The 23,726-nt window shown below is 43.5% G+C and overlaps 1 protein-coding gene across 1 annotated transcript in view; it reads left to right on the forward strand.

The window, feature by feature from the left end:
* The window catches only part of LOC121572036 (transient receptor potential cation channel subfamily M member 4), a 103,805-nt gene extending 96,095 nt beyond the window's left edge, over positions 1–7,710 (forward strand). Inside the window, exons 26-27 of the mRNA XM_041883902.2 lie at positions 1,752–1,845; positions 7,360–7,710. Of these exons, the coding sequence (XP_041739836.1) occupies positions 1,752–1,845; positions 7,360–7,391 (126 nt within the window). The 3' untranslated portion in view covers positions 7,392–7,710. The remainder of the gene's footprint in view (positions 1–1,751; positions 1,846–7,359) is intronic.
* Positions 7,711–23,726: the final 16,016 nt, after the last annotated feature.

A 23,726-nucleotide genomic window follows, 5' to 3' on the forward strand; every position in this document is an offset into this window, starting at 1 on the left:
GAGTATTTTGGTGAAGATAGGAATGTGATTTTAGTCTTCTAATGAGATAATAGTTTTTCATATAAACTATGTACAGTGACTAGCCACGCCACGAGTGACATCAGAGATCGTGTTATCACGATGGAAAACACACTTTTACCCAGAGGGCATAAAAAGCCTTGAAATCAACCTTTAGACCAGGAAGCGTGGAGCTGTGGCTACATGGCTTAAAATGGTTAGACCAGAAAGACCAGCAAATGTGAGCATTGCGACTGCACATTTAGAATGGTTAGAACTTCGAATGAGAAAGATCAGCCGACGTGAAGCGCGATCTCACGTTACAAATGGTTGAACCTCTACAGACCAGAAAACGTGAGACGGTAGTCCATACGTTTGAAATGGAGAAACTCTGAAACTCTCAATCTCTACACGAGAAGAAGACCACGCACTAGACCTTATCATATCAGTCTGCAGCTGTACATGTAAAGTTGTCAGAACTTTCACTAAAGACACGAGTTGGGAAGGACAATCCCTCTCAGACAACCGTTGGTACATCTGAAGTATCTATTCTAACGAACACTCCACTCTAAGACAAGCCGAGTCTCACCGAAGTGGGATAGGACACTCAAACCCTTTTTGAGAAAGTGGTTCAACAGAGAGACGACAATCAAGGACAGCTACGCTTAAATATGCCTTGCATTTCTTATCCGAATGAGCGGTGGTTTCCAAATGTAACAACAATAAGTTGAATATCTGCCTCTCCCCTTCACTCTCTTTCTATTCACCCCTCATTCCCCTAACCAAGCAGTCATGCTATTGTCAGTCCAGTCCACTAGGGACCTGTTTTCATTGTATTACATTAGTAATCAGTAACCTATACCGTGTGTGTGTGTTTGTATTCTGTGTTATTATTTAGTTATTTAATTAAGCCAATTTGTGTATTGCTGATTCATCAATAAGGTTAGGATTCTTGCAGGTTCAAGGATTATGCGACGCTCCGAATGAGACTGATGAGGTAATGATTTAATAAGTGACTGTTATCGATATATAACATACTGTATATATATCTTCTAAGAGTTTAATTCGGGAGATGGTAACTCGTTAAACAACTTCTTCCGTGGTGCCCCAAATTCCTAATGAGTTAATTGTTACATTATTAATTTAATTGAGTGACAATTAAACATAGTTAGTTGATTCGATAAATAACAGTCATCACATTAATATAAGTCACGTCACGACAGCTTTCACTGATGGCGGTCATACAAGTCTAGGACTCTGGGAGATCTTAGCATCTAGTTGTAGGATTGTTATTTGTTGCTGTAGTACAAAGGTTTTACGGGATGGGGTTGCTAGCCCCATGCCCAACCATCTACCATTTCTGGTTTTGGGAGATGTGTGTGTGTCTGTGGTGGTTAAAGGTGGGCGGGTATCCAGGTTATCTGGAGCTGCCTTCTTGGCTAGGGGTGACATTCACAATGGATTCACAAGCCATTTCTTCTTATCTGCCTTTTCTTATGTCAACAATAGACAAGATGAACGTTATGAGATGTTGCTGTCTCTCATGAAGGTTATTGGAAATGGCTTTCAGTCTTGTCTTATGTTGGTTCTTATGAAGACGGTTAAAGGGATTCCTGAAAATGGGGTGTTAACTTAACGGTAGCTACATTTGTGTAAGTCACAGTTGTGAGAGAACAAGCTTGCACTGGAATATATTTAGTTGAACTTGACTCTCAAACTAATAATAATAATATTTTTAACCCTTTCTTTCCCAGTTGGAGTATTGCTCCAGTGCACTCAGCTGGATAGTGGAAGCCCTCTCACAGAGCAACATGGTCAAACCCACTCGCCCCCCGCCAACACTTAGAGGTACCTCCCAATATACAGTGCATTCGGAAAGTGTTCAGACCCCTTGACTTTTTCCACATTTTGTTACGTTACAGCCTTATTTTAAAATTGATTAAATTGTTTTTTCCCCATCATCAATCTACACACAACACCCCATAATAACAAAGCCAAAACAGGTTTTTAGAAATGTTTGCAAATGTATTAAAATAAAAAAAACGGAAATATCACATTTACATAAGTATTCAGAACCTTTAGTCAGTATTTTGCTGAAGCACCATTGGCAGCGATTATAGCCTCGATTCTTCTTGGGTATGACGCTACAAGCTTGGCATACCTGTATTTGGGGAGTTTCTCCCATTCTTTTCTGCAGTGTTGTTCGATCGGGTTCAAGTCCGGGCTCTGGCTGGGCCACTCAAGGACATTCAGAGACTTGCCCCGAAGCCAATCCTGCGTAGTCTTATCTGTGTGCATCTGGAGCAGGTTTCCAGCAAGGATCTCTCTGTACTTTGCTCCGTTCATATTTCCCTTGATCCTGACTAGTCTCCCAGTCCCTGCTGCTGAAAAACATCCCCACAGCATGATGCTGCCACCACCATTATTAACCGTAGGGATGGTGCTAGGTTTCCTCCAGACATGACGCTTGGCATTCAGGCCAAAGAGTTCAATCTTGGTTTCATCAGACCAGAGAATCTTGTTTCTCATTGTCTGAGAGTCCTTTAGGTGCCTTTTGGCAAACTCCAAGCGGGCTGTCATGTGCCTTTTATTGAGGAGTGGCTTCCGTCTGGCCACTCTACCATAAAGGCCTGATTGGTGGAGTGCTGCAGAGATGGATGTCCTTCTGGAACGTTCTCCCATCTCCACAGAGGAACTCTGGAGCTCTGTCAGAGTGACCATCGGGTTCTTGGTCACCTCCATGACAAAGGCCCTTCTCCCCCGATTGCTCAGTTTGGCCGGGTGTCCAGCTTTAGGAAGAGTCTTGGTGGTTCCAAACTTCTTCCATTTAAGAATGATGGAAGCCACTGTGTTATTGGGGACCTTCAATGCTGCAGACATTTTTTGGTACCCTTCCCCAGATCTATGCCTCGACACAATCCTGTCTCGTAGCTCTACGGACAATTCCTTTGACCTCATAGCTTTGTTTTTGTTCTGACATGCACTGTCAACTTTGGGACCTTATATAGACAGGTGTGTGCCTTTCCAAATCATATCCAATCAATTGAATTTACCACAGGTGGACTCCAATGAAGTTGTAGAAACATCTCAAGGATGATCAATGAAAACAGGATGCACCTGAGCTCAATTTTGAGTCTCATAGCAAAGGGTCTGAATACTTACTTATTTACAAATATTTTGCTAAAATGTCTAAAAACCTGTTTTTGCTTTCTCATTATGGCGTGTTGTGTGTAGATTGATGAGGAAAAAAATGTATTTGATCAATTTTAGAATAATGCTGTAATGTAACAAAATGTGGAAAAAGTCAAGGGGTCTGAATACTTTCTGAATGCACTGTGTCCCCACAACCTTAATGCTGAGAACATGATTAGTAAACACGTTTCATTCATCTGCTAAATCTCTTATCCAGAGTTTTTAACCAGTACATACCAATGATGTACAGTGGGCTTGTGAAAGTATTCAACCCCCTTGGCATTTCTTCTATTTTGTTGCCTTACAACCTGGAATTAAAATTGATTTTCTGGTGGGTTTGTATCATTTGATTTACACAGCATGCCTACCACTTTGAAGATGCACAATATGTTTTATTGTGAAACAAACAAGAAATAAGACCCAAAAAAAAGAAAACTTGAGTGTGCATAACTATTCACCCCCCCAAAGTCAATACTTTGTAGAGCCACCTTTTGCAGCAATTACAGCTGCAAGTCTCTTGGGGTATGTCTCTATAAGCTTGGCACATCTAGCCACTGGGATTTTTGCCCATTCTTCAAGGCAAAACTGCGCAAGCTCCTTCAAGTTGGATGGGTTCCGCTGTTGTATCTTTAAGTCATACCACAGATTCTCAATTGGTTTGAGGTCTGGGCTTTGACTAGGCTATTCCAAGACAATGTTTCCCCTTAAACATTTTAGCAGACACTCTTATCCAGAGCAACTTACAGTTAGTGGATGCATACATGTATTTATTTATTTTGGTTCATACTGGCGCCCCGTGGGAAACGAACCCACATCCCTGCCGGCCAAACCCTCCCCTACCTTGGACAACGCTGGACCAATTGTGCACTCCCATGGGTCTCCCGGTCGCGGCCGGCTGCAACAGAGCCTGGACTCGAACCAGGATCTCTAGTGGCACAGCTAGCACTGCGATGCAGTGCCTTAGACCACTGCGCCACTCGGGAACCAATCGAGTGTTGCTTTAGCAGTATGCTTAGGGTCATTGTCCTGCTGGAAGGTGAACCTCTGTCCAAGTCTCAAATCTCTGGAAGACTGAAACAGGTTTCCCTCAAGAGTTTCCCTGTATTTAGCGCCATCCATCATTCCTTCAATTCTGACCAGTTTCCTAGTCCCTGCCGATGAAAAACATCCCCACAGCATGATGTTGCCACCACCATGCTTCACTGTGGGGATGGTGTTCTCAGGGTGATGAGAGGTGTTGGGTTTGCGCCAGACATAGCGTTTTCCTTAATGGCCAAAAAGCTCAATTTTAGTCTCATCTGACCAGAGTACCTTCTTCCATATGTTTGGGGCGTTTCCCACATGCCTTTTGATGAACACCAAACGTGTTTGCCAATTTTTTCTTTAAGCAATAGCTTTTTTCTGGCCACTCCTCTGTAAAGCCCAGCTCTGTGGAGTGTACGGCTTAAAGTGGTCCTACGGACAGATACTCCAATCTTCGCTGTGGAGCTTTGCAGCTCCTTCAGGGTTATCTTTGGTCTGTTTGTTGCCTCTCTAATTAATGTCCTCCTTGCCTGGTCTGTGAGTTTTGGTGGGTGGCCCTCTCTTGGCAGGTTTGTTGTGGTGCCATATTCTTTCCATTTTTTAATAATGGATTTAATGGTGCTCTGTGGGATGTTCAAAGTTTCAGATATTCTTTTATAACCCAACCCTGATCTGTACTTCTCCACAACTTTGTCCTTGACCTGTTTGGAGAGCTCCTTGGTCTTCATGGTGCCGCTTGCTTGGTGGTGCCCCTTGCTTAGTGGTGTTGCAGACTCTGGGCCCTTTCAGAACAGATGTATATATACTGAGATCATGTGACAGATCATGTGACACTTAGATTGCACACAGGTGGACTTTAACTAATGATATGACTTCTGAAGGTAATTGGTTGCACCAGATCTTATTTAGGGGCTTCATTGCGAAAGGGGTGAATACATGTGCACGCACCACTTTTACGCTATTTATTTGTAATCATTTTTTGAAACAAGTTATTTTTGTTATTTCACTTCACCAATTTGGACTATTTTGTGTATGTCCATTACATGAAATCCAAATAAAAATTCATTTAAATTACAGGTTGTAATCCAACAAAATAGGAAAAACGACAAGGGGGATGAATACTTTTGCAAGGCACTATATGCTACTTACAACAAACCCAATTGCATTTTATCGATGGCAATTTGAATGCACAAAAATACCGTGACGAGATCCTAAGGCCCATTGTGAGGCCCATTTTTTAAAAGTTATCGGTGACCAACAGATGCATATCTGTATTCCCAGTCATGTGAAATCCATAGATTAGGGCCTAATGCATTTATTTCAATTGACTGATTTCCTCAAATGAACTGTAACATGTTGCGTTTATATTTTTATCAGTATATACAGTGGGGAAAAAAAGTATTTAGTCAGCCACCAATTGTGCAAGTTCTCCCACTTAAAAAGATGAGAGAGGCCTGTAATTTTCATCATAGGTACACGTCAGCTATGACAGACAAAATGAGAAAAAAAAATCCAGAAAATCACATTGTAGGATTTTTAATGAATTTATTTGCAAGTTATGGTGGAAAATAATTATTTGGTCAATAACAAAAGTTTCTCAATACTTTGTTATATACCCTTTGTTGGCAATGACACAGGTCAAACGTTTTCTGTAAGTTTTCACAAGGTTTTCACACACTGTTGCTGGTATTTTGGCCCATTCCTCCATGCAGATCTCCTTTAGAGCAGTGATGTTTTGGGGCTGTCGCTGGGCAACACGGACTTTCAACTCCCTCCAAAGATTTTCAATGGGGTTGAGATCTGGAGACTGGCTAGGCCACTCCAGGACCTTGAAATGCTTCTTACGAAGCCACTCCTTCGTTGCCCGGGCGGTGTGTTTGGGATCATTGTCATGCTGAAAGACCCAGCCACGTTTCATCTTCAATGCCTTTGCTGATGGAAGGAGGTTTTCACTCAAAATCTCACGATACATGGCCCCATTCATTCTTTCTTTTACACGGATCAGTCGTCCTGGTCCCTTTGCAGAAAAACAGCCCCAAAGCATGATGTTTCCACCCCCATGCTTCACAGTAGGTATGGTGTTCTTTGGATGCAACTCAGCATTCTTTGTCCTCCAAACACGACGAGTTGAGTTTTTACCAAAAAGTTCTATTTTGGTTTCATCTGACCATATGACATTCTCCCAATCCTCTTCTGGATCATCCAAATGCACTCTAGCAAACTTCAGACGGGCCTGGACATGTACTGGCTTAAGCAGGGGGACACGTCTGGCACTGCAGGATTTGAGTCCCTGGCGGCATAGTGTGTTACTGATGGTAGGCTTTGTTACTTTGGTCCCAGCTCTCTGCAGGTCATTCACTAGGTCCCCCCGTGTGTTTCTGGGATTTTTGCTCACCGTTCTTGTGATCATTTTGACCCCACGGGGTGAGAACTTGCGTGGAGCCCCAGATCGAGGGAGATTATCAGTGGTCTTGTATGTTTTCCGTTTCCTAATAATTGCTCCCACAGTTGATTTCTTCAAACCAAGCTGCTTACCTATTGCAGATTGTCTTCCCAGCCTGGTGCAGGTCTACAATTTTGTTTCTGGTGTCCTTTGACAGCTCTTTGGTCTTGGCCATAGTGGAGTTTGGAGTGTGACTGTTTGAGGTTGTGGACAGGTGTCTTTTATACTGATAACAAGTTCAAACAGGTGCCATTAATACAGGTAACGAGTGGAGGACAGAGGAGCCTCTTAAAGAAGAAGTTACAGGTCTGTGAGAGCCAGAAATCTTGCTTGTTTGTAGGTGACCAAATACTTATTTTCCACCATAATTTGCAAATAAATTCATTAAAAATCCTACAATGTGATTTCCAGGAATTTTCTTTCTCATTTTGTCTGTCATAGTTGACGTGTACCTATGATGAAAATTACAGGCCTCTCTCATCTTTTTAAGTGGGAGAACTTGCACAATTGGTGGCTGACTAAATACTTTTTTTCCCCACTGTATATACAATTTTATTCAATTCTGTTCTTTTTGTTATTGATATTTGTTTTGTAAGTATTTTATCTGATTGCGTTTGACTGGTTTGCACAATGTCAGTGTCTATAGTAATTTGAATCAAAGATCAAATGTATTGTCCCTTCTCTGTTTTTCTCTCATTCTCCAGAACCATTCCCTTCCTCATCCGCTTCCATCTGATCCTGTCTTTGTTTACATGCCAAGCCATTCAGGGTCACTGAAAGGAAAAGTTGATACGCTGTTTCTTTCCGCTTCGGCTGCTTCTTTATCAACAAGTCTTCACTGTATTCAACTGCTGCCAATTGTTTTTGTTGACATTTTAAAATGGTCTGTATTCGTTGAGGTTGTGTATTTCATTTGTAAAAGGTTCCCCAAAGACTACAGTTGGATCCAGGGGAAAGGACTGGAAAATACACTGTCAAGAAACTTTTATTTTATTTTTTATTTTTATCTTTTTTGGGGGGGGATGGATCAGCTTAATATTGCAGATTGTATCTTCTATCAATGTAATGGTCTGCATCACTTCCAATCCCCCATGTTTTTTATATATATACTCCCCTTTATTACTTTTCAACCCCGCCATCCTTTCCCTACTTGGAGTAAATTAGTGAACAACAATGCCCAGGCCTTTACTTCCGGTCTATACTTACTATCTACACCTTATGGACACAGTTAATTTTACAATAATTCTCTCTCTATATATATATATATATATATATATATATATATATATATATTATTCTTTATTTTTTTGCTCCTGAACTTCTTCTACTCTCAACCTCTCCGATCATTTTCATGATGTCCATCCGGTTTGCTTCTATATGCCATATCTTTCTAACTGTGCTCTTTCCCAAAAGCTCCCAACATACAACCTATGTACTTATTATGGACACAGTATGCTTACATTATTAGCTATCTTTGTTATTATTTGTTGTTATTTGTTATTAGTCCCATCCTTCAACTCTATTCAATACCTCCCATCTATCTCTTAACACCATCCATATAGGATTTCTATTTGCCATATATATTTCAACCGTACTGTGATGTTTTACAAAAGTTCTGAACCTTTCTATTCTCATTGCTTCTACAGATTGTGAATTAAAAATAAACATTTTTGCTAAAAGTATTATTATATTACTGATCGATTGACTATGACTTTTCAGATCACCCAGTAGCTATCTGCAAGGTTAGCTCCAGGTAAATATTGCAATCCTTTAGCCATTCCAAGACTCTTCCTAAAGCTGGCCACCCGGCCAAACTGAGCAATCGGGGGAGAAGGGCCTTTGTCATGGAGGTGACCAAGAACCCTTTAGTGTCCAAAAACAAGCTACAAATGGACAGAACCAAAACAAATGATCTAATGATTCTGTCTCTTCACAGCAAAATCTGCAGAGCTGGGAAGATTGTATCCCCCATATAAATAACATTCTATTGGTAGCAAGAGTTTTATATAATAATTTAAATTGAAAGATTCTAATTTTTGAATCCGGTGTCGTTTTGCGTTTCAGTTCATAAACACTATGCCATGGGATCGGTACGTCAAAGATCTCTTCCCAACTATTTTGCAATCTATATGGGACGGCTGTCAATCCTTTGGTCCTTAAGTGAAACTGATATACTTTTTTATTTATCACAGTTTTCCTTAACCAATTCTGTTCTTTAATGCAAGGCCGACAGACAAGTTCCTTACTTTCTCCCCCTTCCACTTTCCTCTTCCACTTTTGTGGTAAGGCTGCAATTATTTGGTTGTAATTTTGGGTAGAGCAGACATTTCCATATGTTTTTGTTAGCTGCATGTGCGACATAACTCCACCAGTCCTACCGATGATATAATTTACGAAGATTATACCTTTTTTAAACATTCTGTCAAAAAATAAAGGTTTTTTGTCAATTAGTAGATTTGAATTTAACCACAATATTTGTTGCATTATTTGTTCTGTCGTTTCTGGAGGATTAAATTGAAATTGCAACCAACTTTCTATGGCTTGTTTTAGAAATACTGATATTTGGGAGATGATTTCCTTTTCAAATAACTGCAAATGAGTTGTTGTAATCTGAATAAAGGGAAAAAGGCCTTTCTTGAACATTGGGTGTGTCACGGTTTCGGCCGAGGCTGCTCCTCCTCCTGGTTCGGGCAGGCTTCGGCGTTCGCCGTCCCCGGAGTACTAGCTGCCACCGCTCTATGTTTCTGTGTTCCATTGCTTTTGTCTGTCTGTCACACCTGTGTTTGTTTTAGAGTTGATTACTTGTCTTATAAGTTCCATGCATTATTCTAGGGTAGTTGTGTGTGGTTGTCCGTTGCGCCGTGGTTTTGATACGTGTTTGTGTTTCCGTGTCATTTTTCCCTTTTGGAGTGTTTTACGCGTGTGCGTATTGTTCCTCACCTCTCCGTGTTTTCGAGGTCGGGGCTTGTACTCTTGTTTTGGGACATTATTAAAGTCTTGTTGGACTACCTCTGCTTCCTGCGCTTGACTCCTCCACCACATCCACGACAGATATGACAGAACCACACACCATCATGGAGTCAGCAGGATCAGCGGCATCTCCCGAATCGCTGCTGGAACGGCTAAATTTCCAGGACGCCATGATCCAGCAAATCGGGACCGCTATGGACAAGGTGTCCAACACCCTGCGCCGTTTGGTGAACACTGAGGACTTTTACAACATCACATCACCAACGGCCAGTCCTCCTCTCTCAGTACCGGAACCCAGTGGCATTCGGCTCTCACTCCCGAGGGCATATGACGGTTCTGCAGCCGGGTGTCAGGGATTTCTCCTGCAGGTAGAACTGTACCTTGCCACTATACACCCGGCGCCCTCGGGATACGAGAGCGTCTCCGCCCTCATCTCCTGTCTCTCCGGCAAAGCGTTGGAATGGGCCAACGCTGAATGGAGGGGAATAGACGCCGCTACCATCACCTACGCGGAGTTCTCTCGCCGCTTCCGGACTGTTTTCGATCATCCTCCTGAGGGGAAAGCGGCGGGAGAGCGTCTATTCCACCTCCGACAGGGGAAGAGGAGCGCACAGGAGTTCTCACTGGAGTTCCGGACACTAGCAGCGGATGCGGGGTGGAATGAGAGGGCCCTCATCGACCAGTACCGATGTAGTCTACGCGAGGACGTTCGTAGGGAGCTGGCCTGCAGGGACACCAACCTAACCTTCGACCAGTTGGTGGACGTTTCCATCCGTCTGGATACCCTGCTGGCTACCCGCGGACGTCCCGAGTGGGGGTCGTCCAGTCCACCCTCCAGCGCCCCCGAGCCGATTCCCATGGAGCTAGGGGGTGCTGGCGCTAGAGAGAGGAGGAGGGGGAACCCGAGGGGGGCCATCCACTGCACCACCTGCGGTCGTGGAGGACACACTGCGGCCAGGTGCTGGGGAGGGTCTCCTAGGGGAGGTGACAACAGGCAACGCACTGGGGAGTCATTTCAGGTGAGTAGACGCCCCACTCACCCAGAGCTCTCTGTTGGTCACATGAGTATTCCTGTGAGGTTTCCACAGGTGGCACCTCATTCCCAGCATAAGGCGCTAGTAGATTCAGGCGCAGCTGGGAATTTTATTGATCGGGCATTTTGTAATAGGTTAAGGATTCCCCTTCTGCCGGTAGACAATCCATTTCCTGTCCACGCACTAGACAGCCGGCCGTTGGGGTCGGGTCTGATCAGGGAGGTCACAGCACCACTGACTATGACGACGCAGGGGGGTCATGAGGAGAGCATTCAGTTTTATCTGATTGACTCTCCTGCGTATCCCGTGGTGTTGGGACTTCCCTGGTTAAGCACCCATGATCCTACTATAGCGTGGCAACAGAGGGCTCTTATGGAGTGGTCTGCTCAGTGTGTAGGGAGATGTCTAGGTGTTTCCGTAGGGGCGACCTCGGTAGAGAGTCCGAACCAAGTGCCCGCACTGCGCATTCCCCCCGAGTATGAGGATTTAGCACTCGTGTTTAGCAAATCGAGGGCAGCACGGCTACCTCCTCATAGACAGGGGGACTGTGCGATAAATCTCCAAACAGGAGCGGCTCTTCCTCGGAGTCATGTGTATCCCCTGTCTCAAGAGGAGACAGCGACTATGGAGACATACATAGCCGAGTCCTTGGCACAGGGATACATACGGCCCTCTACTTCCCCAGTCTCCTCGAGTTTCTTCTTTGTGAAGAAGAAGGACGGGGGATTGCGCCCGTGTATTGATTATCGTAGTCTCAATCAGATTACAGTTAAATACAGCTACCCACTGCCACTGATTGCGACGATGACGGAGTCATTACGCGGAGCGCGATTCTTCACAAAGTTGGATCTCAGGAGCGCGTACAATCTGGTGCGCATTAGGGAGGGGGATGAATGGAAGACAGCATTTAGCACCACCTCGGGTCATTACGAGTATCTCGTCATGCCATACGGGTTAATGAATGCTCCGTCAGTCTTCCAATCCTTTGTTGACGAGATTTTCCGGGACATGCATGGGCAGGGTGTAGTAGTGTACATCGACGACATCCTGGTGTACTCTTCTACACGAGCCGAGCATGTAGCCCAGGTGCGCCGAGTATTGAGACGACTGTTGGAGCATGACCTGTATGTCAAGGCAGAGAAATGCCTGTTCTTCCAGGAGTCCGTCTCCTTTTTGGGTTATCGGTTGTCTTCAGCTGGTGTGGAGATAGAGGTAGACCGGGTATCGGCCGTGCGTAATTGGCAAACTCCAACCACTGTAAAAGAGGTGCAGCAGTTCTTGGGTTTTGCTAATTACTACCGGAGGTTTATTCGGGGTTTTGGACAGGTTGCAGCTCCCATTACGTCCCTGCTAAAGGGGGGTCCGGTTCGCTTGCGGTGGTCGGCTGAGGCGGACAGGGCATTTATCAAGCTTAAGAACCTGTTCACCTCGGCTCCGGTGCTGGCGCATCCGGATCCCTCTTTACCATTCCAGGTTGAGGTAGACGCGTCCGAGACCGGTATTGGGGCAGTCCTCTCACAGCGGTCCGGCGCGCCACCTAAACTCCGCCCCTGTGCTTTCTACTCGAAGAAGCTCAGCTCGGCGGAGCGTAACTATGATGTCGGGGACAGGGAGTTGTTAGCCGTAGTCCAAGCCCTAAAGGTGTGGAGGCATTGGCTTGAGGGGGCTCAACACCCTTTTCTCATTCTGACTGATCACCGTAACCTGGAATACATCCGGGCAGCTAGGAGATTGAACCCTCGTCAGGCTAGGTGGAATATGTTCCTAACCAGGTTTGTCTTTAAAATCACATACATCCCAGGGTCCCAGAATGTTAAGGCAGACGCACTGTCCCGGCGGTATGACACGGAGGAGAGGTCCAACGAGCCTACTTCCATATTGCCGGAATCTTGTTTGGTGGCTCCGGTAGTATGGGAGGTCGATACGGAAATCGAGCGGGCACTGCGTACCGACCCTACTCCCCCCGAGTGTCCTGTGGGGCGGACGTACGTTCCGCTCGAGGTCCGCGATCGTCTTATTTATTGGGCTCATACATCACCCTCCTCTGGACATCCAGGTATTGGCCGGACCGTGCACTGTCTTAGCATGAAATACTGGTGGCCAACGTTAGCTAGGGATGTGAGGGTTTATGTCTCCTCCTGCTCTGTGTGTGCCCAGTATAAGGCGCCTAGACATTTGCCCAGGGGTAAGCTACATCCCCTGCCCGTTCCACAACGACCATGGTCCCACCTCTCGGTAGATTTCGTAACTGACCTACCTCCCTCCCAGGGGAATACCACCATATTGGTCGTTGTGGATCGGTTTTCTAAAGCCTGTCGTCTCCTTCCCATGCCGGGTCTCCCTACTGCCCTACAAACCGCTGAGGCTCTCTTTACCCATGTGTTCCGGCACTATGGGGTCCCCGAGGATATTGTGTCTGACCGAGGTCCCCAGTTCACCTCCAGAGTCTGGGGGGCTTTCATGGAACGCCTGGGGGTCTCGGTTAGCCTTACCTCGGGGTACCACCCAGAGAGCAATGGGCAGGTTGAACGTGTGAACCAGGATGTGGGTAGGTTTTTGAGGTCCTACTGCCGGGACCGGCCGGAGGAGTGGTCGAGTTATATCCCCTGGGCAGAGATGGCCCAGAACTCTCTCCGCCACTCCTCCACCGGATTAACACCTTTCCAGTGTATTTTAGGGTATCAGCCGGTCCTGGCACCGTGGCACGAGAGCCAGACCGAGGCCCCTGCGGTGGACGAGTGGATTCGGCGCTCGGAGGAGACGTGGGACGCTGCCCATGTCCATCTGCAGCGTGCCATCCGTCACCAAAAGGCGAGCGCCGACCGTCACCGCAGTGAGGCACCGGTGTACGCACCGGGAGATCGAGTCTGGCTCTCGACTCGAAACCTGCCCCTCCGCCTGCCCTGCCGGAAGCTGGGTCGGCGGTTTGTGGGGCCCTTCAAAGTCCTGAGAAGATTGAACGAGGTGTGTTACAGATTACAATTGCCTATAGAGTATAAAAATATTAACCCCTCGTTCCATGTGTCTCTTCTCAGGCCGGTGGTAGCTGGCCCACTCCAAGAGGAGGAGATAGGAGAGACCCCTCCGCCCCCTTTGGACATCGAGGGGGTCCCGGCGTACAGAGTCCGGACCATCTTGGACTCGAGACGCCGGAGGAGTGGTCTCCAGTATCTCGTGGAGTGGGAGGGGTACGGTCCGGAGGAACGGTGCTGGGTGCCCAGGAGGGACATACTAGATCCATCCCTCCTGACGGAGTTTCACCATGGGCATCCCACGCGCCCGGGTCCGTGTCCTCCTGGCCGTCCCCGAGGCCGGGGTCGGCGCGCGGCTGGAGCCGCGCGTCAAGGGGGGGGTACTGTCACGGTTTCGGCCGAGGCTGCTCCTCCTCCTGGTTCGGGCAGGCTTCGGCGTTCGCCGTCCCCGGAGTACTAGCTGCCACCGCTCTATGTTTCTGTGTTCCATTGCTTTTGTCTGTCTGTCACACCTGTGTTTGTTTTAGAGTTGATTACTTGTCTTATAAGTTCCATGCATTATTCTAGGGTAGTTGTGTGTGGTTGTCCGTTGCGCCGTGGTTTTGATACGTGTTTGTGTTTCCGTGTCATTTTTCCCTTTTGGAGTGTTTTACGCGTGTGCGTATTGTTCCTCACCTCTCCGTGTTTTCGAGGTCGGGGCTTGTACTCTTGTTTTGGGACATTATTAAAGTCTTGTTGGACTACCTCTGCTTCCTGCGCTTGACTCCTCCACCACATCCACGACAGATATGACAGGGTGAGACAATCTTACTAATTTACTTGAGAACCAGTTCGGATTTAAGTATAACTTTTGTATGACTGAAGCTTTTAGTGATAGGTCTAATGCTTTAATATTTAATCATTTCTGTCCTCCGAATTCATATTCATTTTATAAATATGCCCTTTTAATTTTGTCTGGCTTGCCGTTCCAAATAAAATGGAATATTTTTTTCTCATATAATTTAAAAAACTGTTTGCTAGGCGTAGGCAAGACCATAAGAAAATAGGTAAACTGGGATAATACTAAAGAGTTAATCAGGGTGATTTTCCACAAATTGACAGGTATTTTCCTTTCCATGGTAGTAAAATCTTATCTATTTTTGCTAACTTTCTATTAAAATTTATTGAAGTGAGATCATTTATTTCCTTTGGGATATGTATTCCGAGTATATCCACATCACCATCAGACCATTTTATTGGTAAACTACATGGTAATGTAAAAATTGTATTTTTTAGTGATCCAATACATAATATAGTACATTTGTCATAATTTGGTTGTAATCCAGAGAGGTTAGAAAATGTATCTAGATCCTCTATGAGGCTGTGGAGGGATTCTAGTTGTGGATTTAAAAGAAAACAAGAATCATCAGCGTACAATGACACCTTTGTTTTTAAGCCCTGGATTTCTAATCCTCTGATATTATTATTGGATCTGATTTTAATAGCTAACATCTCGATGGCCACAATAAATAGATATGCCGATAGTGGACAACCTCGTTTCACTCCTCTTGACAGTTTAAAACTTTCTGAGAAATAGCCATTATTTACTATTTTACACCTAGGGTTACTATACATGATTTTGACCCATTTTATAAGAGATTCTCCAAAATTGAAATGCTCCAGGCATTTATATATAAACCCCAGTCGAACTTTATCAAATGCCTTTTTCGAAGTCTGCTATGAATAGCAGGCCTGGTTTCCCATATTTTCCATAGTGTTCTATTGTTTCCAATACTTGCCTTATATTATCTCCAATGTATCTTCCATGTAAAAAACCTGTCTGATTAGAATGAATAATATCCGACAATACCTTTTTAATTCTATGCGCTATACATTTTGCTAGGATTTTTGCATCACAACACTGAAGTGTAAGGGGCCTCCAATTTTGTAAATGGACTGGATCTTTATATTTTCCACTTGTATCCTGTTTCAGTAATAATGAGATCGGACCTACTTCTTGAGTGTCAGATAATCTACCATTTACATAGGAGTGGTTAAAACATGCTAATAACGATCCTCTTAGTATATCAAAAAAGGTTTGGTATACCTCGACTGGTATGCCATCCAACCCTGGAGTTTTCCCAGACTTAAAGTCTTTAATTGCATCCAGAAGTTCCTCCTCTGTAATTTCACCTTCACATGAGTCTTTCTGTGTGGCTGTTAATTTGACATTATCAATAGAAAACAAATCTCTACAATTAGCTTCAGTTAGAGGAGATGGAGGCGACTGAAAAGAAAACATATGCTTAAAGTACTTTGTTTCTTCCTTCAAATATCATTTGGTGAATTATGGGTGACTCCATCAATTGTAACCAGTTTCATTAAGTTCTTTTTGGTAGCATTCCTATGTTGAAGATTAAAAAATAATTTTGTGCATTTTTCCCCATATTCCATCCAGTTTGCTGTATTTTTATAATATATTACACTTGATCTTTCTTGAATAAGTTTCTCCATTTCTTTTTGTTTTTCCTCTAATTTATTATGAGCCTATATGTTAAAGTTTTTATTGCCATCTATCTGTTCTGTTAGACTTTCTATTTCCTTTCTTAGTATAAACTATTTTGACCTAAATTGCTTTTGTTTTCGAGATGAGTACTGAATTGCATGGCCTCTAAAGGCACATTTAAAGGTGTCCCATACAATAAGGGGATTCGCTGTACCTATGTTATGTTGGAAAAAGTCAGTTATAATTTCCTTTGTTCTAATTATAAATAAATTATCATCCAATAGGCTTTGATTAAATTTCCAATATCCTCGCCCACGTGGAAATTCAGTAAGAGTAATGTATATGCCTATTATATGATGGTCCGACCGCATTCTGTCCCCTATCAACACTTTTTTTTTTACTTTTGGTGCCAACGAGAATGAGATAAGAAAGAAGTCAAGACGACTAGCTTGATTCAGTCTCCGCCATGTATATTTCACTAGATCAGTATATTTAAGCCTCCATATATCTACTAGTTCTAATGTATCCATGACATTCACAATTTCCTTAAGAGCATGTGGGTGATTGTTTGTGGTGTGATTTCCTTTACGGTCCATTGAGCTATTTAAAACAGTATTATAATCCCCCACCATAATAATATTGTCTTGAATTGCTTGCAGGGTTGATCATTTATTATATATATTGTCAAAGAATTGTGGATCATCATTATTTGGTCCGTAAAGGTTAATGAGCCATTTCTGTTTATGGTCCAATAACATATTTAAAATAATCCATCTACCTTGCGTATCTATTTTGACAATTTGCACATTCGGATCGAAATTACTATTAATTAATATCATCACCCCCCTGAATTTCTTTGCCCATGGGAGAAGTATATCCCCCCACCCCCATTATTTTTTCCACACTACTTCATCTCGAATTGTTGAATGAGTTTCCTGTATACAATAGATATTATATTCCTTCTCTTTAGCCATGTAAATATTGTTCTTCTTTTGTTATTATCAGCTAAGCCATTACAATTATAACTGGCTATACTTATTTCACCATACACCATAATGAGATACAAGTTTCAAGTCTATTTATCATTATATATGTTTGTAAATTTACCAATAAAAAATACCATAATGATTGAGTGTCCATATAGCTGTACCGTGATATTTGCATTGCTACAGAGTAACCCTTCAATTGTTCTCCACTAATTCCCCCGCTAAAGCCCCTCCCCATCCCAAGTTGAGCCGTCATCCCAGTGATCAGCATCCCACCCACGTCCCTCCGGATCCCTAAGGCCCCGAGAGGCCAGGACCCATCCATTGAAAACAGCACACAGTGCCACCCACAAAACAGAAGCAGATTAACCGCCAAAAGCATTTCCAATGCTTTCACCTTATATATATATATATATAAAACTATTAAAAAAAATTATACATATCCTATTTTCCATCATTATCAATTAATATGCGTAATAATGTCGGCAGTTCACGCGTAGGATTCTAACATATAACCCGGATTGCCATTGTATTACATTTAATTCATTGACAAGCAATTATTATCCTAGCAAATAATTCCTGTGGTCCATCCCATACCCACCCCCCCAACATCCCCACCCCCCCCCCACAACAGATGCCAGACAAGCACACACACACATACTCACATACTCCAACACACTCAACCCCCCTCCTCCACAATCCACCATAAAATCAGATACTCAACGGCTGTTATATCCCAGAGCCCAACTCGAGAAATAACCTGATTTACGAGTGCACATACAGTTAAAGCTGATTGAGAAAGCATGCAGATTGAGCAGAAATTGATAACAATGTGAGATTTGATTAATCTACTTAATCTATGTCAAGTCCTAGGTAATGGAGATCAGATCCACCCTCTTCACCTGAGACACAAACACTCTGATCCCCTGTTGTAACCATTTTCCCAAGCCTCTCCGTGCGGTCAGACCTTTGATTATTTTGTGCCACCTGGGCCACAATGATAAAACCCCCTCTCTGATTGTCCGAGTGTGACCCCCTCCCCATGGGTTACTGCAGCCAGTGTTGCCAGCACTGCCACTACCTGGGTGGGCGTACTCCACCGGAATCCCCACCGGCTAGGTAAAAGGTCGTCAAGGTTCTCATTAGCAGCTTTGAGAATTTCCTTGTATATTATGCTCTCCCATCAGGGGGCTCTGGCTTTGTAGGACCAACCCTGCCAGGCAGGCTCAGAATCTTGAGGGGGCGGTGCTGCTCAAGTAGGTTTCTGACTGCATTTATTTCTCTGTTTAGGCTGCATACTCACAGCAGGTCCATAAAATAGATGGGAACTTCTCTTTGGTGTATCTATGTCAGGTGGGTGTCCAGGTTATAGGGTTAGGGATCTTTCCATCATGATAGGACAATGAAAAATTAGATTAGATGTATACTATATTTAAAAATGTATATCCCTCATCTACACAAAATTGAAAGCTCTCTCTCACTACCCCTGCTCATAGACCCCCGGTCGGCTCTGGGATATGCAACCATTTCCCCTCTCACTCGCTTAACGCCGCACCTTTTCAAACACAAAAATGCACACCACATGGTTGACTGCGGAAGAAATGGGCAGAGCGTGCAAACGCACCCACATCTGCCGCAAGGGGGAAAGGACGCCAGAGAGAACACAGGACCAACCACAACAACCTCTCGCCAAAAAAGCCATGTTCTAATTATTTGTATTTAAAGATGTATTATACGTTTTATCCTTTTATAAAATACTATACTTACTATAAATGTTATTTAATATTACAATCCCTATCATTGCTAGTATCAGGTGCTCCAATATTCGACTCCTCTATTACAACTTTTAGAATAGCCATGGAGTAGTCTTTGTGTCTCTGAACATTTGGTTGTCAATATATAGTTTATCCACCACGAGTGCAACATGTTTCCCTTTTAATCTGTTTTCCTTGAAGATTGGATACAGAACTTTGCGCCTTTCTACAATCTTCCTCGGGAACTGATCATTCATGCCTATTTTCGTGCCAGCAAGTCTTTTTCCTAGGCTTTTCACCATAGCTTTATCTTTAAAAAAAGCAAATTTGGCAACGTTGGGCGCTCATCTTTCTGTCCTCTTTTTCCAAAACGGTGTACACGTTCGAGTTGGATTTTATCGACAGCCTCGAGTGGGATTTGTAGCGCTGTATGCAGGAAGTCCTTCATAATATTCTCTGTTATTTCTCCCTCCTTTTCCTGAATACCCGTAAGTACTAGATTTTCCCTCATCGATCTAGTTTGGATGTCTAGTAAGGCTTCTCTCAGAAGGTTGTTCTCCTTTTTTAGTTCCCTAACGTCCGTTTCCATTTTAGAGACTGTCACTTTTAATTTTTTGGTTTCTTTCTCCATTACCAAAGCTTTTTCGTCACTCATTTGAAGACTCGCTTTCAACTCTTTTACATCTTTACTGACCAATTCTAGTAAGCCCAATTTGTCATTTATCGTCATTTATTAACAGGTCGCTTTCCACACTTGCCATACCCAGTGGTGAAAAGCATATATCATCTGTATCAGTCGATGAGTCGCGTTTCCTTTTGGGAATCGGCTCTCCACGCTTATCTTCAGTCATGTTTGGGTGTTGTGTGTTGTTGTAATATTTGTCGATATATTTCTCTAGCCTTATGATCTGTTTTGTGTTATTATCCAGATTGAATTATATTAACTGCGAATATATGAAATGCTAATACAGTGGGGAAAAAAGTATTTAGTCAGCCACCAATTGTGCAAGTTCTCCCACTTAAAAAGATGAGAGAGGCCTGTAATTTTCATCATAGGTACACGTCAACTATGACAGACAAATTGAGGAGAAAAAATCCAGAAAATGAATTTATTAGCAAATTATGGTGGAAAATAAGTATTTGGTCACCTACAAACAAGCAAGATTTCTGGCTCTCACAGATCTGTAACTTCTTCTTTAAGAGGCTCCTCTGTCCTCCACTCGTTACCTGTATTAATGGCACAAAATTGTAGACCTGCACCAGGCTGGGAAGACTGAATCTGCAATAGGTAAGTAGCTTGGTTTGAAGAAATCAACTGTGGGAGCAATTATTAGGAAATGGAAGACATACAAGACCACTGATAATCTCCCTCGATCTGGGGCTCCACGCAAGATCTCACCCCGTGGGGTCAAAATGATCACAAGAACGGTGAGCAAAAATCCCAGAACCACACCTAGTGAATGACCTGCAGAGAGCTGGGACCAAAGTAACAAAGCCTACCATCAGTAACACACTACGCCGCCAGGGACGCCGCCAGGGACTGTAAGCCAGTACATGTCCAGGCCCGTCTGAAGTTTGCTAGAGTGCATTTGGATGATCCAGAAGAGGATTGGGAGAATGTCATATGGTCAGATGAAACCAAAATAGAACTTTTTGGTAAAAACTCAACTCGTCGTGTTTGGAGGACAAAGAATGCTGAGTTGCATCCAAAGAACACCATACCTACTGTGAAGCATGGGGGTGGAAACATCATGCTTTGGGGCTGTTTTTCTGCAAAGGGACCAGGACGACTGATCCGTGTAAAGGAAAGAATGAATGGGGCCATGTATCGTGAGATTTTGAGTGAAAACCTCCTTCCATCAGCAAGGGCATTGAAGATGAAACGTGGCTGGGTCTTTCAGCATGACAATGATCCCAAACACACCTCCTGGGCAACGAAGGAGTGGCTTCGTAAGAAGCATTTCAAGGTCCTGGAGTGGCCTAGCCAGTCTCCAGATCTCAACCCCATAGAAAATCTTTGGAGGGAGTTGAAAGTCTGTGTTGCCCAGCGACAGCCCCAAACATCACTGCTCTAGAGGACATCTGCATGGAGGAATGGGCCAAAATACCAGCAACAGTGTGTGAAAACCTTGTGAAGACTTACAGAAAACGTTTGACCTGTGTCATTGCCAACAAAGGGTATATAACAAAGTATTGAGAAACTTTTGTCATTGACCAAATACTTATTTTCCACCATAATTTGCAAATAAATTCATTAAAAATCCTACAATGTGATTTTCTGGATTTTTTTTTCTCATTTTGTCTGTCATAGTTGACGTGTACCTATGATGAAAATTACAGGCCTCTCTCATCTTTTTAAGTGGGAGAACTTGCACAATTGGTGGCTGACTAAATACTTTTTTCCCCCACTGTATTTAGTCTAACTTACTGATTTTGAATATTATGTTTTTATCTTGAGGTGTTTTGTACCGCTTTCTATTCAATACGTCATCTTGTCTATGCGTGCCCCGCCCCCTCACGTTTGCCCATGTCTGTCAAGAAACTTTGGTGAACAGAGTGCATGTTTTATTAAAGTTACAATTTGTGGTGTGTGTGTTGTGTAACATGATATACTAGATATTTATCATATACTTTTTTGCAGCACTCTCTTATGAATTTTACACAATCTTTTGCACAATTAGTTTTGTACTTTTTGAAGTTTTACATGGTTTTATATTGGGTATTTGTTGCTGCATCTAGACCACTTCTAGGTTTATACTGTACATTTTGTGTTATAGAGGTATCGCACATATTTTAGGACGTAGATTGGTGTATTCCTTATTCATTAATTTAACTGCTTGCAGTCAGGTCCACTATTAATAGTCACTTCTGTATTACTTTTGTTTCCGACCACTAGAGCTCTGCTACCTGATCCGAGCCCGACAGGCCGACATAAAAAATTGGGTTAGGGCCAGGTAGGGCCTGTTTTTTAATCAATAACTAGGGTACGTGTAGGGCTTGGGTATCACTAAATTGATCACTAACATTTTGAAGCTGAGCAATTTGCTCGTACTCTGCTGCGCAGTGCAGTCATCTGACTAAGATCATAACATGGTGTCAGAATTGCTTCAACCCCGTCAAATATAAGACATGAGAGATTATTATTGTAGTCCCGTGTAGCTCAGTTGGTAGAGCATGGCGTTTGCAACGCCAGGGTTGTGGGTTCGATTCCCACGGGGGGCCAGTATGAAAATGTATGCACTCACTAACTGTAAGTCGTTCTGGATAAGAGCGTCTGCTAAATGACTAAAATGTAAAATTATTAAACAGAAAATACTAATCTCAGTTTTGAGCAGAGCAGCCCAAGCGGAGCCGTTGTTATGGATACTCACCGACTCAGAGCCGCCATGAGCAGAGTGCATGCAGAGCAAGCGGCCTTTGCGCAGGGAGCGAGTGAAAGACACAGTAGCAGCTAATGTATTTACTAACAGAGGAAGTTATTTCGGGTTTTGGGTAGAGCTTTAAATTTGGCAGAAGCAATCGAGCCTTGGTAGGGTAGGGCTTGGGCTAAAAATTCCTGCCCGTGCAGGCCTCTACCGACCACTAGTTGGCCCCATATACACTCAGGTAATACAACTAATGTACAATGCATTTGACACAATAGTTGTGACACAATGGATATTTTTGTGATACAACAGAGTTTGTCTGGACAAACATTTTGACACAACCACCACTACGGAAAAGCTCTCTGTTGTATAACAACAGTTGCGTCAAATGGGTTGTATAACCCAAGTGTGTACAGGGCCATTGTTACACTATTGGGGATACATGTAATTGTAGCCATGTTCTGTCCATTAAAAGGATAGAAGGCTTTTTAACTTCTCAGCTGAAATGGGTCATGTGGAAAAGCATGATCGACACATACTGTATAACATGTAGTCACATTTCCTAAGCATTAAGTTGCCTCGCTGTCTTTCCATCATGCATACTCTGACTCACACGTGTGTATCATGTTATGCAGCTTCTGATCTTGTACTTCAATTAAGTAAATGCCATACTCAGTTGTAAAATTGTGATGATACTGTAAGGTTGATCCGTAAGGAAGTACCATTTAGTATTAGTATAACCCCTAACTGCAGTGATGTGACCAAAACATAGAAATGAGCTACATGGTTACAGACTGCCAACTATACAGCCAACTATACAGGACATGTATTTTTACTTCACTCTTTTTGTCAATCCATCATTTTTATCACACAGTTTTTAGGACAAGTGAAAAACTAGACAAAAGGGTATTAGTCACTGTAAGAGCAGTTGATGGAAAGGAGTGATGACCTGTAAATGAGTGAGAGGAAAGGAAGAGGGGGTAGAGGGTTAGAGAGCTAGAGGGGGAGAGAGCTATAGGGGGAGAGGTGTAGCTGGATGCCGAGTTTCAGTCACACAGAGCTCTATAAAGGTCACACACTGAACAGCTATTGAGGGCCACATTTAATAGACGACAGACCCCCCTTCCAATCCTACCAGCCTGACCAGCGGAGGTGTCAACACATGTAAGCACCAGGTATAAACTGGGCTTTTGTTTCTCTCTCTCTCACTCTCTCTCTCTCTCTGCCCCCCCTCACTCTCTTTCTGTCACACACTCACTCAATTCAATTTGATATAAAGAATTGGCGTCACAAGCAACAAGAGAGCTGGAGCACCCTCTCCCTTCTCTCTCTTCTTCCTCTGCTAGTGCTAGTATTTAGAACTGGTAATGTTTGCTGCTGGAGTTTATCATTATTATTTTCATGCTGTTATGTTCTTTTACAAAAACTCCTCTGGCAAATGGTTCAGGTCAATCATGACCAAAACCACCCGCCACCTGAACAATTCCTTTCCCTGTGCTGTGCCT

The sequence above is a fragment of the Coregonus clupeaformis genome, chromosome 1 (genome assembly GCF_020615455.1).
Source record: "Coregonus clupeaformis isolate EN_2021a chromosome 1, ASM2061545v1, whole genome shotgun sequence".
NCBI classification, from domain to species: domain Eukaryota; kingdom Metazoa; phylum Chordata; class Actinopteri; order Salmoniformes; family Salmonidae; genus Coregonus; species Coregonus clupeaformis.